This window comes from Xenopus laevis, chromosome 9_10L, assembly GCF_017654675.1.
Source record: "Xenopus laevis strain J_2021 chromosome 9_10L, Xenopus_laevis_v10.1, whole genome shotgun sequence".
NCBI lineage: Eukaryota > Metazoa > Chordata > Amphibia > Anura > Pipidae > Xenopus > Xenopus laevis.
In genome coordinates this window covers 5,861,784-5,881,855 of record NC_054387.1, presented here as the reverse complement: position 1 = coordinate 5,881,855, position 20,072 = coordinate 5,861,784, and the positions used below count along the sequence as shown (strand labels likewise).

General features: G+C 36.4%; 3 protein-coding genes and 2 pseudogenes across 3 annotated transcripts; all 5 read left to right on the top strand.

The window, feature by feature from the left end:
- Positions 1 to 118: 118 nt before the first annotated feature.
- On the top strand, positions 119 to 2,461 carry LOC121398272 (Ig-like V-type domain-containing protein FAM187A). The gene has a single exon (XM_041577255.1). The coding sequence runs from the start codon at positions 546 to 548 to the stop codon at positions 1,905 to 1,907; it is 1,362 nt and encodes a 453-aa protein (XP_041433189.1). The 5' UTR covers positions 119 to 545; the 3' UTR covers positions 1,908 to 2,461.
- A 1,047-nt stretch (positions 2,462 to 3,508) lies between these two features.
- On the top strand, positions 3,509 to 5,851 carry LOC121398262 (Ig-like V-type domain-containing protein FAM187A). Its single transcript, XM_041577206.1, has one exon. It carries the CDS (start codon positions 3,936 to 3,938, stop codon positions 5,295 to 5,297), a length of 1,362 nt encoding a protein of 453 aa, XP_041433140.1. The 5' UTR covers positions 3,509 to 3,935; the 3' UTR covers positions 5,298 to 5,851.
- A 1,453-nt stretch (positions 5,852 to 7,304) lies between these two features.
- LOC121398268 (Ig-like V-type domain-containing protein FAM187A) lies at positions 7,305 to 9,241 on the top strand. Its single transcript, XM_041577239.1, has one exon. It carries the CDS (start codon positions 7,326 to 7,328, stop codon positions 8,685 to 8,687), a length of 1,362 nt encoding a protein of 453 aa, XP_041433173.1. The 5' UTR covers positions 7,305 to 7,325; the 3' UTR covers positions 8,688 to 9,241.
- Positions 9,242 to 10,720: 1,479 nt separating this feature from the next.
- On the top strand, positions 10,721 to 12,091 carry LOC121398123 (annotated as a pseudogene).
- A 5,798-nt stretch (positions 12,092 to 17,889) lies between these two features.
- LOC121398339 lies at positions 17,890 to 18,999 on the top strand (annotated as a pseudogene).
- Positions 19,000 to 20,072: the final 1,073 nt, after the last annotated feature.

The following is a 20,072-nucleotide window of genomic DNA, read 5'->3' as shown; positions in this document are numbered from 1 at the left end:
TGGATGTACATATCAGATCTATTATTCAGTCTGTATTGTTACTGCCTGAGAATTTTACAATTTTCTGACTCTAATAACAAGAGTTATAATTCATGCAATTGCATTTAAAAGGAAAAATTGTTTGGGAAAAAAACATTTTTGATGGTTTTGAATTTCAAGCTTGAAATTATTGTTTGTTCTCCATCCTTTATGATGTCATTGCAATGTCATTGTGATGTTGTTGCAGCGTCATGATGTCATTGCAATGTCATTGTGATGTCATAATGGTCCCTACACTATATATTTAGCAGGCTAGCAAGCCAAAGCTCAGTTGTTTTCTGACAACACACTTGTTTAGACCTTTCTAACAAGGTAAGTTATAGAAGTTAATTGTATCTATTAAATTGACACTATGGGTCAACAAAATGTCTTTGAATATATAGATATGTGTAATATTTAATAAGAAGGCAAGTTATGGAAGCAGATTATATCTTATAGCTGGACATTACCGGGAAATCAAACTGTATTTAACTGTATTACTGGGGGTTCAGAGGCAGTTGGAGGAAATGCTCTATTGTAGGTTTTCTTGTCATTCCCAGTTCATTAGACTAATTGCTGTATTTTGTTTGTGTTTCAGAAATTACACCAAGAAGAAAATGAATACACTTTTTATTATCATTATTCTGATACGGATAACATTCCAAATGATTGCTTTAGAAAGCGATGCAAAGATTGATTTACCCAAGATGGACTGTCCTGCCACCTTAATGTTTGAGCAGATTGCATTTCTGCAGGATATGAATGTTGAACTTCCTTGCCGATGTAAGCCTGATGGCACCACATCAGTGATATGGTACTACAAAAGGCATCTTAACAGCAAGCACATCACATTGTTTAAGGATAGCGTCAAAGATAAAGTGATAGTGGATAGTGCAAGAGATAAGGACCAAAACGATTTGTATGCAAGGTTTGATGTCATCGACTTAGACCTCACGATTGTCGGCGCCCATCCTGATGACTCTGGCATTTATATCTGTGGCTCAAAGACAGGCGAGTTCTATTATGGTTATGAACTTGATATCCAGCGATCCACTGATGCCCGAGTGATATTCAGTGACAAGGATGAGCAACCCCTTCCAGATATTAATACAGACGGATTTCAAGCCTACACCAGTTTTGGACAATGGTCCAAATGCGATCGATGTGGAGTTAGAGGAGAGCAAAGGAAATTGGGCCTGTGCACTGCCAGGAGCCCCTACATGAATCCACGTTTCCAAATCAAAGGCGACGACGTTTCATGTGGTTCAGACGCCGTCCCTGAAAGATTCAAGCCACTGATTGCCAATCGGCCAGCGGAGATATTTTTCAGGAGTTGCGAAGTCGCCTGTGCCGAGAACAAACCAGGCATGCTGGGAAAAGTTGTGAATGCCGCAAACAATCTGTCAGCGTATTTGAAGAAACGCTTTGGTTTTCTTCCAACACACAAGTTGCCCACTCAGAAGTATGTTTCTACTTTGGGTGGAAAAGTGACGTTTACATGTCCAGGATCAAAACCAGACGATGCAGTAGCCTGGGACAAAGATGACGAGAGATTGTACCACAGCGAATACCTGATAGGAACAAGCAAATACATGAACCTTTTCATTGACCATGGGAACAATCTACACATTAAATTTGCACAATTCACGGATAAAGGACTGTACACTTGCTGGCTTAACGGAAAGCAAATATCATCTATCAAGTTGACTGTGAGCAAAGAACCACCCAAGCGCCGCAAACTCACCGATGCAGACACCCTTTTTGCTGCCAAGGTCCTTGGCTTCTGTTTTCTAGTCTGCACAGTATTATTTTTCATCATCTTTTTCATCAAGTGTTGCTGCTACTACTGCAAATGCTGTCCTAAATTCAGTCCTGAAAATGAAGTTTAAAAACTGCCAAGCCTACTAAGATGTTCCTAGAAAAACGTGAAACTAATATTTTTTATTTTTAACATTTTAACTAACTCAATAAACTTTTTATAAAAAAAATAAATCATCGTGTCCTATTTTCATTGTATAGTGACTTCTGCAACCTTTTAAAATGAAGAGGAATGAGGTGGGGTTGGGCAAAATGTCCAGGATATTTCAGGCCACCAAGTTGAAGAATAGTCATTTTCTTTACTGCTGTTTATTGATTGGGGTATTTGTTCTTAATTGCAAGGGTTGTGGAAACAAGTTTATAATGAGGATTAGTCCATAAGGAGCCAACATCACATGGGGCTAATCTTGGAATTTCATCCAGTACAACCCAAGCTACTTCTTTATTCGGTTTTTCTTTGCTGGGTCTTTCTCACTCCTCCTGTTACACCAAGTTAGAATCCTCAATATCAATATGTACATGACAGGTGAGCTCAGTTGTGATCTGACAACACTCTTGTTCAGACCCTTATAATAACCAGGCAAGTTTATGTTATGGAAATTCATTATATATATATTCAAAGTATTATAAATTATTATAATTTGTTTTATTATAATTATTATTATTAGGATTTTTGGTTGTATTATTAGTAGTAGTATTGTTATATTATTGTTGTTATTAATATTATGGATTAGGTAGCTGTAAATATCAAACAGACATATTATTCAGTCGGTTTTGTTACTGCCTGAGAATTTTACAATTTTCAGACTCTAATAATGAGAGTTATTAATTTACACAATTGCATTTAAAAGGAAAAAGTATTTGGGATTCTTTTTTTTAATGGTTTTGAATTTTAAGCTAGAAATTATTGTTTGTTATCCAACTTTATGATGTCATTGCAATGTCATTGTGATGTCATTGCAATGTCATTATGATGTCGTTTGCAGTGTCATTGTGATGTCATAATGGTCCCTGTGCTATATATAAGGCTGTCATGTGACAGGTGAGCTCAGTTGTGATCTGACAACACTCTTGTTCAGACCCTTCTAAACACCTACTTATAACCAGGTAAGTTTACGTTATAAAAATTAATTCTATCCACTCAAGCTATTATTATTATAGCACATGAGTTGTTTATGGGTGGGCTGAAGTTAAAGATATAACGCTTGTCGTGTATAGTTTGATTATTCACTCAGTGTTCAGACACTAAGCTGAATGTGGTTAGCTCCCATTCTGTTTGTTCATCATGCACTGTGATGTCATAATGGTCCCTGCACTTTATATAAGGCTGTCATGTGACAGATGAGCTCAGTTGTGATCTGACAACACTCTTATTCAGACCCTTATAATAACCAGGCAAGTCTATGTTATGGAAATTCATTATATATATTCAAAGTATTCTAAATGATTGTTATTTGTTTTATTATTAGGATTATTGGTTGTATTATTATTATTATTATTAGTAGTAGTAGTATTGTTATATTATTATTGTTGTTATTAATAATATGCATTAGGTGGATGTACATATCAGATCTATTATTCAGTCTGTATTGTTACTGCCTGAGAATTTTACAATTTTCTGACTCTAATAACAAGAGTTATAATTCATGCAATTGCATTTAAAAGGAAAAATTGTTTGGGAAAAAAACATTTTTGATGGTTTTGAATTTCAAGCTTGAAATTATTGTTTGTTCTCCATCCTTTATGATGTCATTGCAATGTCATTGTGATGTTGTTGCAGCGTCATGATGTCATTGCAATGTCATTGTGATGTCATAATGGTCCCTACACTATATATTTAGCAGGCTAGCAAGCCAAAGCTCAGTTGTTTTCTGACAACACACTTGTTTAGACCTTTCTAACAAGGTAAGTTATAGAAGTTAATTGTATCTATTAAATTGACACTATGGGTCAACAAAATGTCTTTGAATATATAGATATGTGTAATATTTAATAAGAAGGCAAGTTATGGAAGCAGATTATATCTTATAGCTGGACATTACCGGGAAATCAAACTGTATTTAACTGTATTACTGGGGGTTCAGAGGCAGTTGGAGGAAATGCTCTATTGTAGGTTTTCTTGTCATTCCCAGTTCATTAGACTAATTGCTGTATTTTGTTTGTGTTTCAGAAATTACACCAAGAAGAAAATGAATACACTTTTTATTATCATTATTCTGATACGGATAACATTCCAAATGATTGCTTTAGAAAGCGATGCAAAGATTGATTTACCCAAGATGGACTGTCCTGCCACCTTAATGTTTGAGCAGATTGCATTTCTGCAGGATATGAATGTTGAACTTCCTTGCCGATGTAAGCCTGATGGCACCACATCAGTGATATGGTACTACAAAAGGCATCTTAACAGCAAGCACATCACATTGTTTAAGGATAGCGTCAAAGATAAAGTGATAGTGGATAGTGCAAGAGATAAGGACCAAAACGATTTGTATGCAAGGTTTGATGTCATCGACTTAGACCTCACGATTGTCGGCGCCCATCCTGATGACTCTGGCATTTATATCTGTGGCTCAAAGACAGGCGAGTTCTATTATGGTTATGAACTTGATATCCAGCGATCCACTGATGCCCGAGTGATATTCAGTGACAAGGATGAGCAACCCCTTCCAGATATTAATACAGACGGATTTCAAGCCTACACCAGTTTTGGACAATGGTCCAAATGCGATCGATGTGGAGTTAGAGGAGAGCAAAGGAAATTGGGCCTGTGCACTGCCAGGAGCCCGTACATGAATCCACGTTTCCAAATCAAAGGCGACGACGTTTCATGTGGTTCAGACGCCGTCCCTGAAAGATTCAAGCCACTGATTGCCAATCGGCCAGCGGAGATATTTTTCAGGAGTTGCGAAGTCGCCTGTGCCGAGAACAAACCAGGCATGCTGGGAAAAGTTGTGAATGCCGCAAACAATCTGTCAGCGTATTTGAAGAAACGCTTTGGTTTTCTTCCAACACACAAGTTGCCCACTCAGAAGTATGTTTCTACTTTGGGTGGAAAAGTGACGTTTACATGTCCAGGATCAAAACCAGACGATGCAGTAGCCTGGGACAAAGATGACGAGAGATTGTACCACAGCGAATACCTGATAGGAACAAGCAAATACATGAACCTTTTCATTGACCATGGGAACAATCTACACATTAAATTTGCACAATTCACGGATAAAGGACTGTACACTTGCTGGCTTAACGGAAAGCAAATATCATCTATCAAGTTGACTGTGAGCAAAGAACCACCCAAGCGCCGCAAACTCACCGATGCAGACACCCTTTTTGCTGCCAAGGTCCTTGGCTTCTGTTTTCTAGTCTGCACAGTATTATTTTTCATCATCTTTTTCATCAAGTGTTGCTGCTACTACTGCAAATGCTGTCCTAAATTCAGTCCTGAAAATGAAGTTTAAAAACTGCCAAGCCTACTAAGATGTTCCTAGAAAAACGTGAAACTAATATTTTTTATTTTTAACATTTTAACTAACTCAATAAACTTTTTATAAAAAAAATAAATCATCGTGTCCTATTTTCATTGTATAGTGACTTCTGCAACCTTTTAAAATGAAGAGGAATGAGGTGGGGTTGGGCAAAATGTCCAGGATATTTCAGGCCACCAAGTTGAAGAATAGTCATTTTCTTTACTGCTGTTTATTGATTGGGGTATTTGTTCTTAATTGCAAGGGTTGTGGAAACAAGTTTATAATGAGGATTAGTCCATAAGGAGCCAACATCACATGGGGCTAATCTTGGAATTTCATCCAGTACAACCCAAGCTACTTCTTTATTCGGTTTTTCTTTGCTGGGTCTTTCTCACTCCTCCTGTTACACCAAGTTAGAATCCTCAATATCAATATGTACATGACAGGTGAGCTCAGTTGTGATCTGACAACACTCTTGTTCAGACCCTTATAATAACCAGGCAAGTTTATGTTATGGAAATTCATTATATATATATTCAAAGTATTATAAATTATTATAATTTGTTTTATTATAATTATTATTATTAGGATTTTTGGTTGTATTATTAGTAGTAGTATTGTTATATTATTGTTGTTATTAATATTATGGATTAGGTAGCTGTAAATATCAAACAGACATATTATTCAGTCGGTTTTGTTACTGCCTGAGAATTTTACAATTTTCAGACTCTAATAATGAGAGTTATTAATTTACACAATTGCATTTAAAAGGAAAAAGTATTTGGGATTCTTTTTTTTAATGGTTTTGAATTTTAAGATAGAAATTATTGTTTGTTATCCAACTTTATGATGTCATTGCAATGTCATTGTGATGTCATTGCAATGTCATTATGATGTCGTTTGCAGTGTCATTGTGATGTCATAATGGTCCCTGTGCTATATATAAGGCTGTCATGTGACAGGTGAGCTCAGTTGTGATCTGACAACACTCTTGTTCAGACCCTTCTAAACACCTACTTATAACCAGGTAAGTTTACGTTATAAAAATTAATTCTATCCACTCAAGCTATTATTATTATAGCACATGAGTTGTTTATGGGTGGGCTGAAGTTAAAGATATAACGCTTGTCGTGTATAGTTTGATTATTCACTCAGTGTTCAGACACTAAGCTGAATGTGGTTAGCTCCCATTCTGTTTGTTCATCATGCACTGTGATGTCATAATGGTCCCTGCACTTTATATAAGGCTGTCATGTGACAGATGAGCTCAGTTGTGATCTGACAACACTCTTATTCAGACCCTTATAATAACCAGGCAAGTCTATGTTATGGAAATTCATTATATATATTCAAAGTATTCTAAATGATTGTTATTTGTTTTATTATTAGGATTATTGGTTGTATTATTATTATTATTATTAGTAGTAGTAGTATTGTTATATTATTATTGTTGTTATTAATAATATGCATTAGGTGGATGTACATATCAGATCTATTATTCAGTCTGTATTGTTACTGCCTGAGAATTTTACAATTTTCTGACTCTAATAACAAGAGTTATAATTCATGCAATTGCATTTAAAAGGAAAAATTGTTTGGGAAAAAAACATTTTTGATGGTTTTGAATTTCAAGCTTGAAATTATTGTTTGTTCTCCATCCTTTATGATGTCATTGCAATGTCATTGTGATGTTGTTGCAGCGTCATGATGTCATTGCAATGTCATTGTGATGTCATAATGGTCCCTACACTATATATTTAGCAGGCTAGCAAGCCAAAGCTCAGTTGTTTTCTGACAACACACTTGTTTAGACCTTTCTAACAAGGTAAGTTATAGAAGTTAATTGTATCTATTAAATTGACACTATGGGTCAACAAAATGTCTTTGAATATATAGATATGTGTAATATTTAATAAGAAGGCAAGTTATGGAAGCAGATTATATCTTATAGCTGGACATTACTGGGAAATCAAACTGTATTTAACTGTATTACTGGGGGTTCAGAGGCAGTTGGAGGAAATGCTCTATTGTAGGTTTTCTTGTCATTCCCAGTTCATTAGACTAATTGCTGTATTTTGTTTGTGTTTCAGAAATTACACCAAGAAGAAAATGAATACACTTTTTATTATCATTATTCTGATACGGATAACATTCCAAATGATTGCTTTAGAAAGCGATGCAAAGATTGATTTACCCAAGATGGACTGTCCTGCCACCTTAATGTTTGAGCAGATTGCATTTCTGCAGGATATGAATGTTGAACTTCCTTGCCGATGTAAGCCTGATGGCACCACATCAGTGATATGGTACTACAAAAGGCATCTTAACAGCAAGCACATCACATTGTTTAAGGATAGCGTCAAAGATAAAGTGATAGTGGATAGTGCAAGAGATAAGGACCAAAACGATTTGTATGCAAGGTTTGATGTCATCGACTTAGACCTCACGATTGTCGGCGCCCATCCTGATGACTCTGGCATTTATATCTGTGGCTCAAAGACAGGCGAGTTCTATTATGGTTATGAACTTGATATCCAGCGATCCACTGATGCCCGAGTGATATTCAGTGACAAGGATGAGCAACCCCTTCCAGATATTAATACAGACGGATTTCAAGCCTACACCAGTTTTGGACAATGGTCCAAATGCGATCGATGTGGAGTTAGAGGAGAGCAAAGGAAATTGGGCCTGTGCACTGCCAGGAGCCCGTACATGAATCCACGTTTCCAAATCAAAGGCGACGACGTTTCATGTGGTTCAGACGCCGTCCCTGAAAGATTCAAGCCACTGATTGCCAATCGGCCAGCGGAGATATTTTTCAGGAGTTGCGAAGTCGCCTGTGCCGAGAACAAACCAGGCATGCTGGGAAAAGTTGTGAATGCCGCAAACAATCTGTCAGCGTATTTGAAGAAACGCTTTGGTTTTCTTCCAACACACAAGTTGCCCACTCAGAAGTATGTTTCTACTTTGGGTGGAAAAGTGACGTTTACATGTCCAGGATCAAAACCAGACGATGCAGTAGCCTGGGACAAAGATGACGAGAGATTGTACCACAGCGAATACCTGATAGGAACAAGCAAATACATGAACCTTTTCATTGACCATGGGAACAATCTACACATTAAATTTGCACAATTCACGGATAAAGGACTGTACACTTGCTGGCTTAACGGAAAGCAAATATCATCTATCAAGTTGACTGTGAGCAAAGAACCACCCAAGCGCCGCAAACTCACCGATGCAGACACCCTTTTTGCTGCCAAGGTCCTTGGCTTCTGTTTTCTAGTCTGCACAGTATTATTTTTCATCATCTTTTTCATCAAGTGTTGCTGCTACTACTGCAAATGCTGTCCTAAATTCAGTCCTGAAAATGAAGTTTAAAAACTGCCAAGCCTACTAAGATGTTCCTAGAAAAACGTGAAACTAATATTTTTTATTTTTAACATTTTAACTAACTCAATAAACTTTTTATAAAAAAAATAAATCATCGTGTCCTATTTTCATTGTATAGTGACTTCTGCAACCTTTTAAAATGAAGAGGAATGAGGTGGGGTTGGGCAAAATGTCCAGGATATTTCAGGCCACCAAGTTGAAGAATAGTCATTTTCTTTACTGCTGTTTATTGATTGGGGTATTTGTTCTTAATTGCAAGGGTTGTGGAAACAAGTTTATAATGAGGATTAGTCCATAAGGAGCCAACATCACATGGGGCTAATCTTGGAATTTCATCCAGTACAACCCAAGCTACTTCTTTATTCGGTTTTTCTTTGCTGGGTCTTTCTCACTCCTCCTGTTACACCAAGTTAGAATCCTCAATATCAATATGTACATGACAGGTGAGCTCAGTTGTGATCTGACAACACTCTTGTTCAGACCCTTATAATAACCAGGCAAGTTTATGTTATGGAAATTCATTATATATATATTCAAAGTATTATAAATTATTATAATTTGTTTTATTATAATTATTATTATTAGGATTTTTGGTTGTATTATTAGTAGTAGTATTGTTATATTATTGTTGTTATTAATATTATGGATTAGGTAGCTGTAAATATCAAATAGACATATTATTCAGTCGGTTTTGTTACTGCCTGAGAATTTTACAATTTTCAGACTCTAATAATGAGAGTTATTAATTTACACAATTGCATTTAAAAGGAAAAAGTATTTGGGATTCTTTTTTTTAATGGTTTTGAATTTTAAGCTAGAAATTATTGTTTGTTATCCAACTTTATGATGTCATTGCAATGTCATTGTGATGTCATTGCAATGTCATTATGATGTCGTTTGCAGTGTCATTGTGATGTCATAATGGTCCCTGTGCTATATATAAGGCTGTCATGTGACAGGTGAGCTCAGTTGTGATCTGACAACACTCTTGTTCAGACCCTTCTAAACACCTACTTATAACCAGGTAAGTTTACGTTATAAAAATTAATTCTATCCACTCAAGCTATTATTATTATAGCACATGAGTTGTTTATGGGTGGGCTGAAGTTAAAGATATAACGCTTGTCGTGTATAGTTTGATTATTCACTCAGTGTTCAGACACTAAGCTGAATGTGGTTAGCTCCCATTCTGTTTGTTCATCATGCACTGTGATGTCATAATGGTCCCTGCACTTTATATAAGGCTGTCATGTGACAGATGAGCTCAGTTGTGATCTGACAACACTCTTATTCAGACCCTTATAATAACCAGGCAAGTCTATGTTATGGAAATTCATTATATATATTCAAAGTATTCTAAATGATTGTTATTTGTTTTATTATTAGGATTATTGGTTGTATTATTATTATTATTATTAGTAGTAGTAGTATTGTTATATTATTATTGTTGTTATTAATAATATGCATTAGGTGGATGTACATATCAGATCTATTATTCAGTCTGTATTGTTACTGCCTGAGAATTTACAATTTTCTGACTCTAATAACAAGAGTTATAATTCATGCAATTGCATTTAAAAGGAAAAATTGTTTGGGAAAAAACATTTTTGATGGTTTTGAATTTCAAGCTTGAAATTATTGTTTGTTCTCCATCCTTTATGATGTCATTGCAATGTCATTGTGATGTTGTTGCAGCGTCATGATGTCATTGCAATGTCATTGTGATGTCATAATGGTCCCTACACTATATATTTAGCAGGCTAGCAAGCCAAAGCTCAGTTGTTTTCTGACAACACACTTGTTTAGACCTTTCTAACAAGGTAAGTTATAGAAGTTAATTGTATCTATTAAATTGACACTATGGGGTCAACAAAATGTCTTTGAATATATAGATATGTGTAATATTTAATAAGAAGGCAAGTTATGGAAGCAGATTATATCTTATAGCTGGACATTACCGGGAAATCAAACTGTATTTAACTGTATTACTGGGGGTTCAGAGGCAGTTGGAGGAAAATGCTCTATTGTAGGTTTTCTTGTCATTCCTAGTTCATTAGACTAATTGCTGTATTTTGTTTGTGTTTCAGAAATTACACCAAGAAGAAAATGAATACACTTTTTATTATCATTATTCTGATACGGATAACATTCCAAATGATTGCTTTAGAAAGCGATGCAAAGATTGATTTACCCAAGATGGACTGTCCTGCCACCTTAATGTTTGAGCAGATTGCATTTCTGCAGGATATGAATGTTGAACTTCCTTGCCGATGTAAGCCTGATGGCACCACATCAGTGATATGGTACTACAAAAGGCATCTTAACAGCAAGCACATCACATTGTTTAAGGATAGCGTCAAAGATAAAGTGATAGTGGATAGTGCAAGAGATAAGGACCAAAACGATTTGTATGCAAGGTTTGATGTCATCGACTTAGACCTCACGATTGTCGGCGCCCATCCTGATGACTCTGGCATTTATATCTGTGGCTCAAAGACAGGCGAGTTCTATTATGGTTATGAACTTGATATCCAGCGATCCACTGATGCCCGAGTGATATTCAGTGACAAGGATGAGCAACCCTTCCAGATATTAATACAGACGGATTTCAAGCCTACACCAGTTTTGGACAATGGTCCAAATGCGATCGATGTGGAGTTAGAGGAGAGCAAAGGAAATTGGGCCTGTGCACTGCCAGGAGCCCGTACATGAATCCACGTTTCCAAATCAAAGGCGACGACGTTTCATGTGGTTCAGACGCCGTCCCTGAAAGATTCAAGCCACTGATTGCCAATCGGCCAGCGGAGATATTTTTCAGGAGTTGCGAAGTCGCCTGTGCCGAGAACAAACCAGGCATGCTGGGAAAAGTTGTGAATGCCGCAAACAATCTGTCAGCGTATTTGAAGAAACGCTTTGGTTTTCTTCCAACACACAAGTTGCCCACTCAGAAGTATGTTTCTACTTTGGGTGGAAAAGTGACGTTTACATGTCCAGGATCAAACCAGACGATGCAGTAGCCTGGGACAAAGATGACGAGAGATTGTACCACAGCGAATACCTGATAGGAACAAGCAAATACATGAACCTTTTCATTGACCATGGGAACAATCTACACATTAAATTTGCACAATTCACGGATAAAGGACTGTACACTTGCTGGCTTAACGGAAAGCAAATATCATCTATCAAGTTGACTGTGAGCAAAGAACCACCCAAGCGCCGCAAACTCACCGATGCAGACACCCTTTTTGCTGCCAAGGTCCTTGGCTTCTGTTTTCTAGTCTGCCACCAGTATTATTTTCATCATCTTTTTCATCAAGTGTTGCTGCTACTACTGCAAATGCTGTCCTAAATTCAGTCCTGAAAATGAAGTTTAAAAACTGCCAAGCCTACTAAGATGTTCTAGAAAAACGTGAAACTAATATTTTTTATTTTTAACATTTAACTAACTCAATAAACTTTTTTATAAAAAAATAAATCATCGTGTCCTATTTTCATTGTATAGTGACTTCTGCAACCTTTTAAAATGAAGAGGAATGAGGTGGGGTTGGGCAAAATGTCCAGGATATTTCAGGCCACCAAGGTGAAGAATAGTCATTTTCTTTACTGCTGTTATTGATTGGCGTATTTGTTCTTAATTGCAAGGGTTGTGGAACAAGTTTATAATGAGGATTAGTCCATAAGGAGCCAACATCACATGGGGCTAATCTTGGAATTTCATCCAGTACAACCCAAGCTACTTCTTTATTCGGTTTTTCTTTGCTGGGTCTTTCTCACTCTCCCTGTTACACCAAGTTAGAATCCTCAATATCAATATGTACATGACAGGTGAGCTCAGTTGTGATCTGACAACACTCTTGTTCAGACCTTATAATAACCAGGCAAGTTTATGTTATGAAAATTCATTATATATATTCAAAGTATTATAAATTATTATAATTGTTTTTATTATTTAGGATTATTGGTTGTATTATTAGTAGTAGTATTGTTATATTATTGTTGTTATTAATATTATGGATTAGGTAGCTGTAAATATCAAATAGACATATTATTCAGTCGGTTTTGTTACTGCCTGAGAATTTTACAATTTTCAGACTCTAATAATGAGAGTTATTAATTTACACAATTGCATTTAAAAGGAAAAAGTATTTGGGATTCTTTTTTTAATGGTTTTGAATTTTAAGCTAGAAATTATTGTTTGTTATCCAACTTTATGATGTCATTGCAATGTCATTGTGATGTCATTGCAATGTCATTATGATGTCGTTTGCAGTGTCATTGTGATGTCGTTTGCAATAGCTTGTGATGTCATTAAATGGTCCTGTGCTTACTATTATAAGGGCTGGCATGGACAGGTTGAGCTTCATTGTTGATCTGGACAACACTCTTGTCAGGACCCTTCTAAAACACCTACTTATAACCAGTAAGTCTACATATAAAAATTAATTCTATCCTAACTTCAAGCTATTATTATTACAGGCACGAGTTGTTGAGGGTGGCTGAAGTTAAAGAATTATACGCTTTGTGCGTGATAGTTTGATTATTCACTCGTGTTCAGACACTAAGCTGAATGTGGTTAGCTCCCATTCTTTTTGTTCATCATGCACTGTGATGTCAAATAGTCCTGCCCACTTTATATAAGACTGTCACTATGACAGGTGAGCTCAGTTGTTGATCTGACAACACTCTTATTCAGACCCTTAGTTAATAAACAGGCAAGTTTATGTATGGAAATTCCATTATATAATTCAAAGTATTCTAAATGATTGTTATTGTTTTATTATTAGGATGATTTGTGTATTATTATTATTATTATTAGTGTAGTAGGTAGTTAGAGTATTGTTATATTTTATTTTGTTGTTATTAATATTATGCATAGGTGGATTTACATATCAGAATCGACATATTATTCAGGTCATGTATTGGTACTGCCTTTGAATTCTACAATTCTCATTACTTCTAATAACGAGAGTTGATTTAATTTATGCAAACTGCATTTAAAGGAAAAAGTGTTTGGGAAAAAAAACATTTTGATGGTTTGAATTTCAAGCTTGAAATTTATTGTTTTTCTCCATCTTTTGATGTCATTGGCAATTGTCATCTGTGATGTCATAATGGTCCGTACCTATATATTTAGCAGGCTAGCAAGCAAGCCAGTTGTTTTTCTGACAACACACTTGTTAGACCTTTCTAGCAAGGTTAAGTTATAGAAGTTAATTGTATCTATTAAATGGACCACTATGGGTCAACAAAAGTCTTTGGAATATATAGAGATGTCTGTAATAGTTTAATAAGAAGGCAAGTTATGAAGCAGATTAGATCTGTATAGCTGGACATTACTGGGAAAATCAAACTGTATTTAAACTGTATTTACTGGTGGGTTCAAGAGGCAGTTGGAGAATGCTCTATGTAGGTTTGCTTGTCATCCCAGTTCATAGACTAATTGCCTGTATTTTGTTTGTGTTTCAGAAATTACACCAGAAGAAAATGAATACACTTTTTATATCATTATTCTGAACGGAAACATTCCAAAATGATTGCTTGAGAAAGCATGCAAAAGATTGATTTAACCCCAAGATGGACTGTCCTGCCACCTTAATGTTTGAGCAGATTGCATTTTTTGCAGGATTTATGAATTGTTGAACTTCCTTGCCGTGTAAGCCTGATGGCCACCAACAATCAGTGATAATGTACTACAAAAGGATCTTAACAGCAAGCACATCACATTGTTTAAGGATAGCGTTCAAAATAAAGTGATTAGTGGTATGCAAGAGATAAGGACCAAAACGATTTGTATGCAAGTTTGATGTCATCGACTATTAGGACTCACGGATTGTCGGCGCCCATCCTGATGACTCTGGCATTTATATCTGTGGCGCAAAGACAGGCGCAGTTTCTATGATGGTTATGACTTGATATCCAGGCGTATCCCCACTGATGGCCCGAGTTGATATTCAGTGAACATAGGATGAGCAAACCCCTTCCAAGATATTAATACAGACGGATTTCAAGCCCATACACCAGTTATTGGGACCAATGGTCCAAATGCGATCGGATGTGCGAGTTAGAGAGAGAGCAAAGGAAATTGCGGCCTGATGCTTACTGCCAGGAGGCCCCTACATGAATCCACGTTTCCAATTCAAAGCGACGACGTTCATGTGGAGTTTCAGACGCCGTCCCTGAAGAGTCAAGCCACTGATTGCCATCGGACCAGCGGAGATATTTTTCCAGGAGTGCGAAGTCGCCTGCTGCCAGAACAAACCAGGCTATGCTGGGAAAAGTGTTGAATGCCGCAAACAATCTGTCAGCGTTATGTGAAGAACGCTTTGTGTCTTTCCAAACCACATCAAGTTGCCACTCAGAAGTATGTTTCACTTTGGGTGGAAAAGTGACGCTTTACATGTCCAGGATCAAAAACCAGACGATGCAGTAGCCTGGGACAAAGAATGTACGAGAAGATTGTACCCACAGCGAATTACCTGATAGGAACAAGCAATACATGAACCTTTTCTATACCATGGGAACAATACTACACATTAAATCGTTGCACAATCACGGATAAAGCGACTGTACACTTGCTGGCTTAACGGAAAGCAAAATATCATCTATCAAGGTGACTTGTGAGCCATAAGAACCACCAAGCGCCGCAAACTCACCGATTGCAGACACCCTTTTTGCTGCCAAGTCCTTGGCTTCTGTTCTAGTTCTGCACAGTATTATTTTTCATCATCTTTCTTCATCAAGTGTCTGCTTGCTACTACTGCAAAATGCTGGTCCTAAAATTCAGTCCTGAAAAGGGAAGTTTAAAACTGCCAAGCCTTACTAAGATGTTTCTAGAAAACGTGAAAACTAATATTTCTTCTATTTTAACATTTCAACTAACTCAATAAACTTTTATAAAAAAAATAAATCTCGTGTTCCTATTTCATGTATAGTGACTTTCTGCCAAAACCTTTATAAAAGTGAGAGGAATGAGGTGGTGGTTGGGCAAAATGTCCAGGATATGTCCAGGCCACCAAGTTGAAGAATAGTCATTTTCTTTACTGCTGTTTATGATTGGCGGTATTTGTTCTTAATTGGCAAAGGGTTGTGGGAAACAAGGTTGTTATAATGAGGATTAGTTCATAAGAGCCAACATTCACATGGGGCCTAAGCTTGGAATTTCATCCCAAGTACACCCAAAAGCTACTTCTTTTATTCGGTTTTTCTTTGCTGGTCTTTCTCCACTCCTCCTGTTACACCAAGTTAAGAATCCTCAATATCAATTGTACATGACAGCTGTGAGCTCAGTTGTTGATCTGAACAACACTTCTTGTTTGCAGACCCTTATAATAACCAGGCAAGTTTATGTTATGGAAATTCATCTTATATATAGTATTCAACAGTATTATAATATTTTATTAATTTGTTTATTTATATTATTATTATTAGGATTTTTGGTTGTAATTTATTCAGTAGTTAGTATTGTTATATATTTATTGTTTTATTTAATATTATTGCTTAGGTAGACTGTAATATCAACAGACATATTATTCAGTCGTTTTGTTACTGCCTGAGGAATTTTACAATTTTCAGACTCTAATAATGAAGTTATTTAATCTTACACCAATTGCATTTAATAAGGAAAAAGTATTTTGGATTCTGTGGTTTTTTTAATGTTTTGAATTTTAGATAGAAATGATTGTTTGTTATCCAACTTCTATGATGTCATGCAATGTCATCTGTGATGTTCATTGCAATGTCATTATGATGTCGTTTGCAGTGTCATTTGTGATGTCAGAATGTCCCTATGCTATAGTATAAGGCTGTCATGTACAGGTGAGCTCAGTTGTGAATCTGACAAACACTCTTGGTTTAGACCCTGTAAACACCTACTTGATAAACAGGTAAGTTTACGTTATAAAATTTAATTCACTCACTCAAGCTATATTAATTATAGCACATAGTTTGTTTATGGCGGGGCTGAAAAAAAAGTTAAAAGATATAACGCTTGTTCGTGTATAGTTTGATTATCACTCAGTGTTCAGGACACTAAGCTGAATGTGGTTACGCTTCCCATTCTGTTTGTTCATTCATGCACTGTGATTCATAATGGTCCCTGCACTTTTTATAAGGGCTGTCATTGGGACAGATGAGCTGGCAGTTGTGATCTGACAACACTCTTATTTCAGAACCCTTATAATAACCCAAGGCAAGTCATATGTTATGGGAAATTCGATTATATATATTCCAAAGTATTCTAAATGATTGTTATTTTTTATTATTAGATTATTTGGTGTATTATTATATTTATTAGTAGTAGTAGTAGTATTGTTATATTATTGTTGTTGTTATAATAATATGCATTTAGCGTGGATGTAACATATTCAGATTCTATTATTCAAGGTCTGTATTGTTACTGCCTGAGCAATTTTACAATTTCTGGACTCTAATAACAAGAGTGATATAATTCATGCAATTGCATATTAAAGGAAAAATTGTTGGGAAAAAAACATTTTTGATGGTTTTGAATTTCAAGGCTTGAAATTATTGTGGTGTTCTCCATTCCTGTATTGAGGTCTTGCAATGTCATTGTGAGTTGTTGCAGCGTCAGATGTCATATGCAATGTTCCATTGTGATGTCATAATGGTCCCTACACTATATATTTAGCAGGCTAGCAAGCCAAAGCTCAGTTGTTTTATCTGACAACACACTTGTTTAGACCTTTCTAACAAGGTTAAGTGATAGAAGTTAATTGTATCTATTAAATTTGACACTAGGCGTCAACCAAAATGTCTTGAATATATGATATGTGTAATATTTAATAAGAAGGCAAGTTTTGGAAGCAGAAGTATATCTTATAGCTGCGACATTTACTGGGAAATCCAAAACTGCTATTTAACTGTATTTACTGGCGGTTTCAGAGAGTTGGAGGACAATGCTCTATTGTAGGTTGTTCTTGTCATTCCAGTTTCATTAGACTAATTGCTGTATTTTGTTTGTTTTGTTTCAGAAATTACACCAAGTGAAGAAAATGATTACACTTTTTATTATCATTATTCTGATACGCGATAACATTCCAATGATTGCTTAAAGCGATGCAAAGATGGATTTACCCAAGATGGATTTTCCTGCCACCTTAATGTTTGAGCAGATTGCAATTCTTGCAGGATATAATGTTGGAACTCCTTGCCGATTTGTAAGGGCCTGATGGCACCACATCAGTTGATTATCGGACTACAAAAGCATCTTAACAGCAAGCACATCACAGTTGTTTAAGGATAGCGTCAAAGATAAAGTGATAGTGATAGTGCAAGAGATAAAGACCAAACGATGTATGCTAGGTTTGTGTCACGACTTAGACCTCACGATGGTCGGCGCCCATCCTGATGACTCTGGCATTTATATCTGTGGCTCAAAGGACAGGCGAGTTCTTTATGGCTTATGAACTTTGATATCCAGCGATCCACTGATGGCCGAGTGATATCAGTGACAAGGATGAGCAACCCCTTCCAGATATTAATTACACGGATTTCAACCATACACCAGTTTTGGACAATGTCCAAATGCGGATCGATGTGGAGTTAGAGGAGAGCAAAGGAAATTGGGCCTGTGCAGCTGCCAGGAGCCCCCTACATGAAATCCACGTTTCCAAATCAAAGCTGACGACGTTTCATGGTGGTCAGAGCCGCCCTGAAAAGATTCAAGCCACTGATTGCCAATCGGGCCATTCAGGCGGAAGATGATTTTTCAGGAGTTGGCGAGTCGCCTGTGCGGAGAACAAAACCAGCATGCTGGGAAAAGTTGGTGAATGCGCAAACAATCTGTCAGCGTATTTGAAGAAACGCTTTGGTTTTTTTTCAACACACAAGTGCCCACTTCGAAGTATGTTTCTACTTGGTGGAAAAGTGCGTTTTACATGTCCAGGATCAAAACCAGACGAAGTGCAGTAGCCTGGACAAAGATGACGAGAGATTGGACCACAGCGAATACCTGATAGGAACAAGCACAATACAATGAACCTTTTCATTGACCATGGACAATCTACACAATTAAATTTGCACAATTCACGGATTAAAGGGACTGTTACACTTGCTGGCTTACGGGAAAGCAAATATTTCATCTATCAAGTTGACTGTGAGCAAAGAACCACCAAGCGCCGCAAAACCCCTCAAAAACGTATTGCAGACACCCTTTTGGCTGCCAAGGTCCTTGGCTTCTGTTTTTCTAGTCTGCACCAGTATTATTTTTCATCATTCTCTTTTCATCAAGTGTTGCTGCTACTACTGCAAATGCTGGTGCCTACAACTTCAGTCCTGAAAAGAGGAGTTTAAAAACTGCCAAAGCCCTACTAAGATGTTCTAGAAAAACGTTGAAACTAATATTTTTTATTTTGAACATTTTAACTAACTCATAAACTTTTATAAAAAAAGATAAATCATCGTGTCCTATTTTCATTGTATAGTGACTTCTGCAACCTTTTAAAATGAAGAGGAATGAGTGGGCGTTGGGGCAAAATTGTCCAGGATATTTCAGGCCACCAAGTTGCAAGGAATAGTCATTTTCTTTTACTGCTGTTTATTGAGTGGGGGTATTTTGTGCTTAATGGCAAGGGGTTTGTGGAACAAGCTGTATAACTGAGGATTAGTCATAAGGAAAGCCAACATTACATGGGCTAATCTTGGATATTATCATTCCAGTACAACCCAAGCTACTTCTTTATTCGGTTTTCTTTTGCTGGGCTTTTCTCACTTCCTCCTGTTACACCAAGTTAGAATCCTCAATATCAATGATGTACATGACAGGTGAGCTCAGTTTGATCTGGACAACACCTTGGGTTCAGGGACCCTATATAATAACAGCAAGTTTTGGGTTATGGAAATTCATGTATATATATATTCAAAGTATTATAATTATTAGAATTTGTTTTTATAATTTTATTATTAGGATTTTTGGTGGGTATTTTAGTATGAGTATTGTTATATTATTGTTGTTATTAATATTATGGATTAGAGCTGTTATAATAATCAAATAGACATTTATTATTTCAGTCGTTTTGTTACTGCCTGAGAATTTTTACCAATTTCAGACTCTAATAATGAGAGTTATTAATTTACAACAATTGCATTTAAAAGCGAAAAGTATTTGGGATTCTTTTTTTAATGGTTTTTGATTAAGCTAGAAATATTGTTGTTATCCAACTTTTATGATGTCATTGCAATGTCATGTGATGTCATTGCAATGTCATTATGATGTCGTTAGCAGTGTCATTGTGATGTCATAATGGTCCCTGTGCTATATATAGGCTGTCATGTGACAGGTGAGCCACTCAGTTGTGATCTTGACAACCTCTTGTCAGACCCTTCTAAACCACCTACTTATAAACAGCGTAA

Excerpts from the sequence above, each read along its gene's own strand:
- LOC121398272 (XM_041577255.1), top strand. The coding sequence starts at position 546 with ATGCTCTATTGTAGGTTTTCTTGTCATTCCCAGTTCATTAGACTAATT.
- LOC121398262 (XM_041577206.1), top strand. The coding sequence starts at position 3,936 with ATGCTCTATTGTAGGTTTTCTTGTCATTCCCAGTTCATTAGACTAATT.
- LOC121398268 (XM_041577239.1), top strand. The coding sequence starts at position 7,326 with ATGCTCTATTGTAGGTTTTCTTGTCATTCCCAGTTCATTAGACTAATT.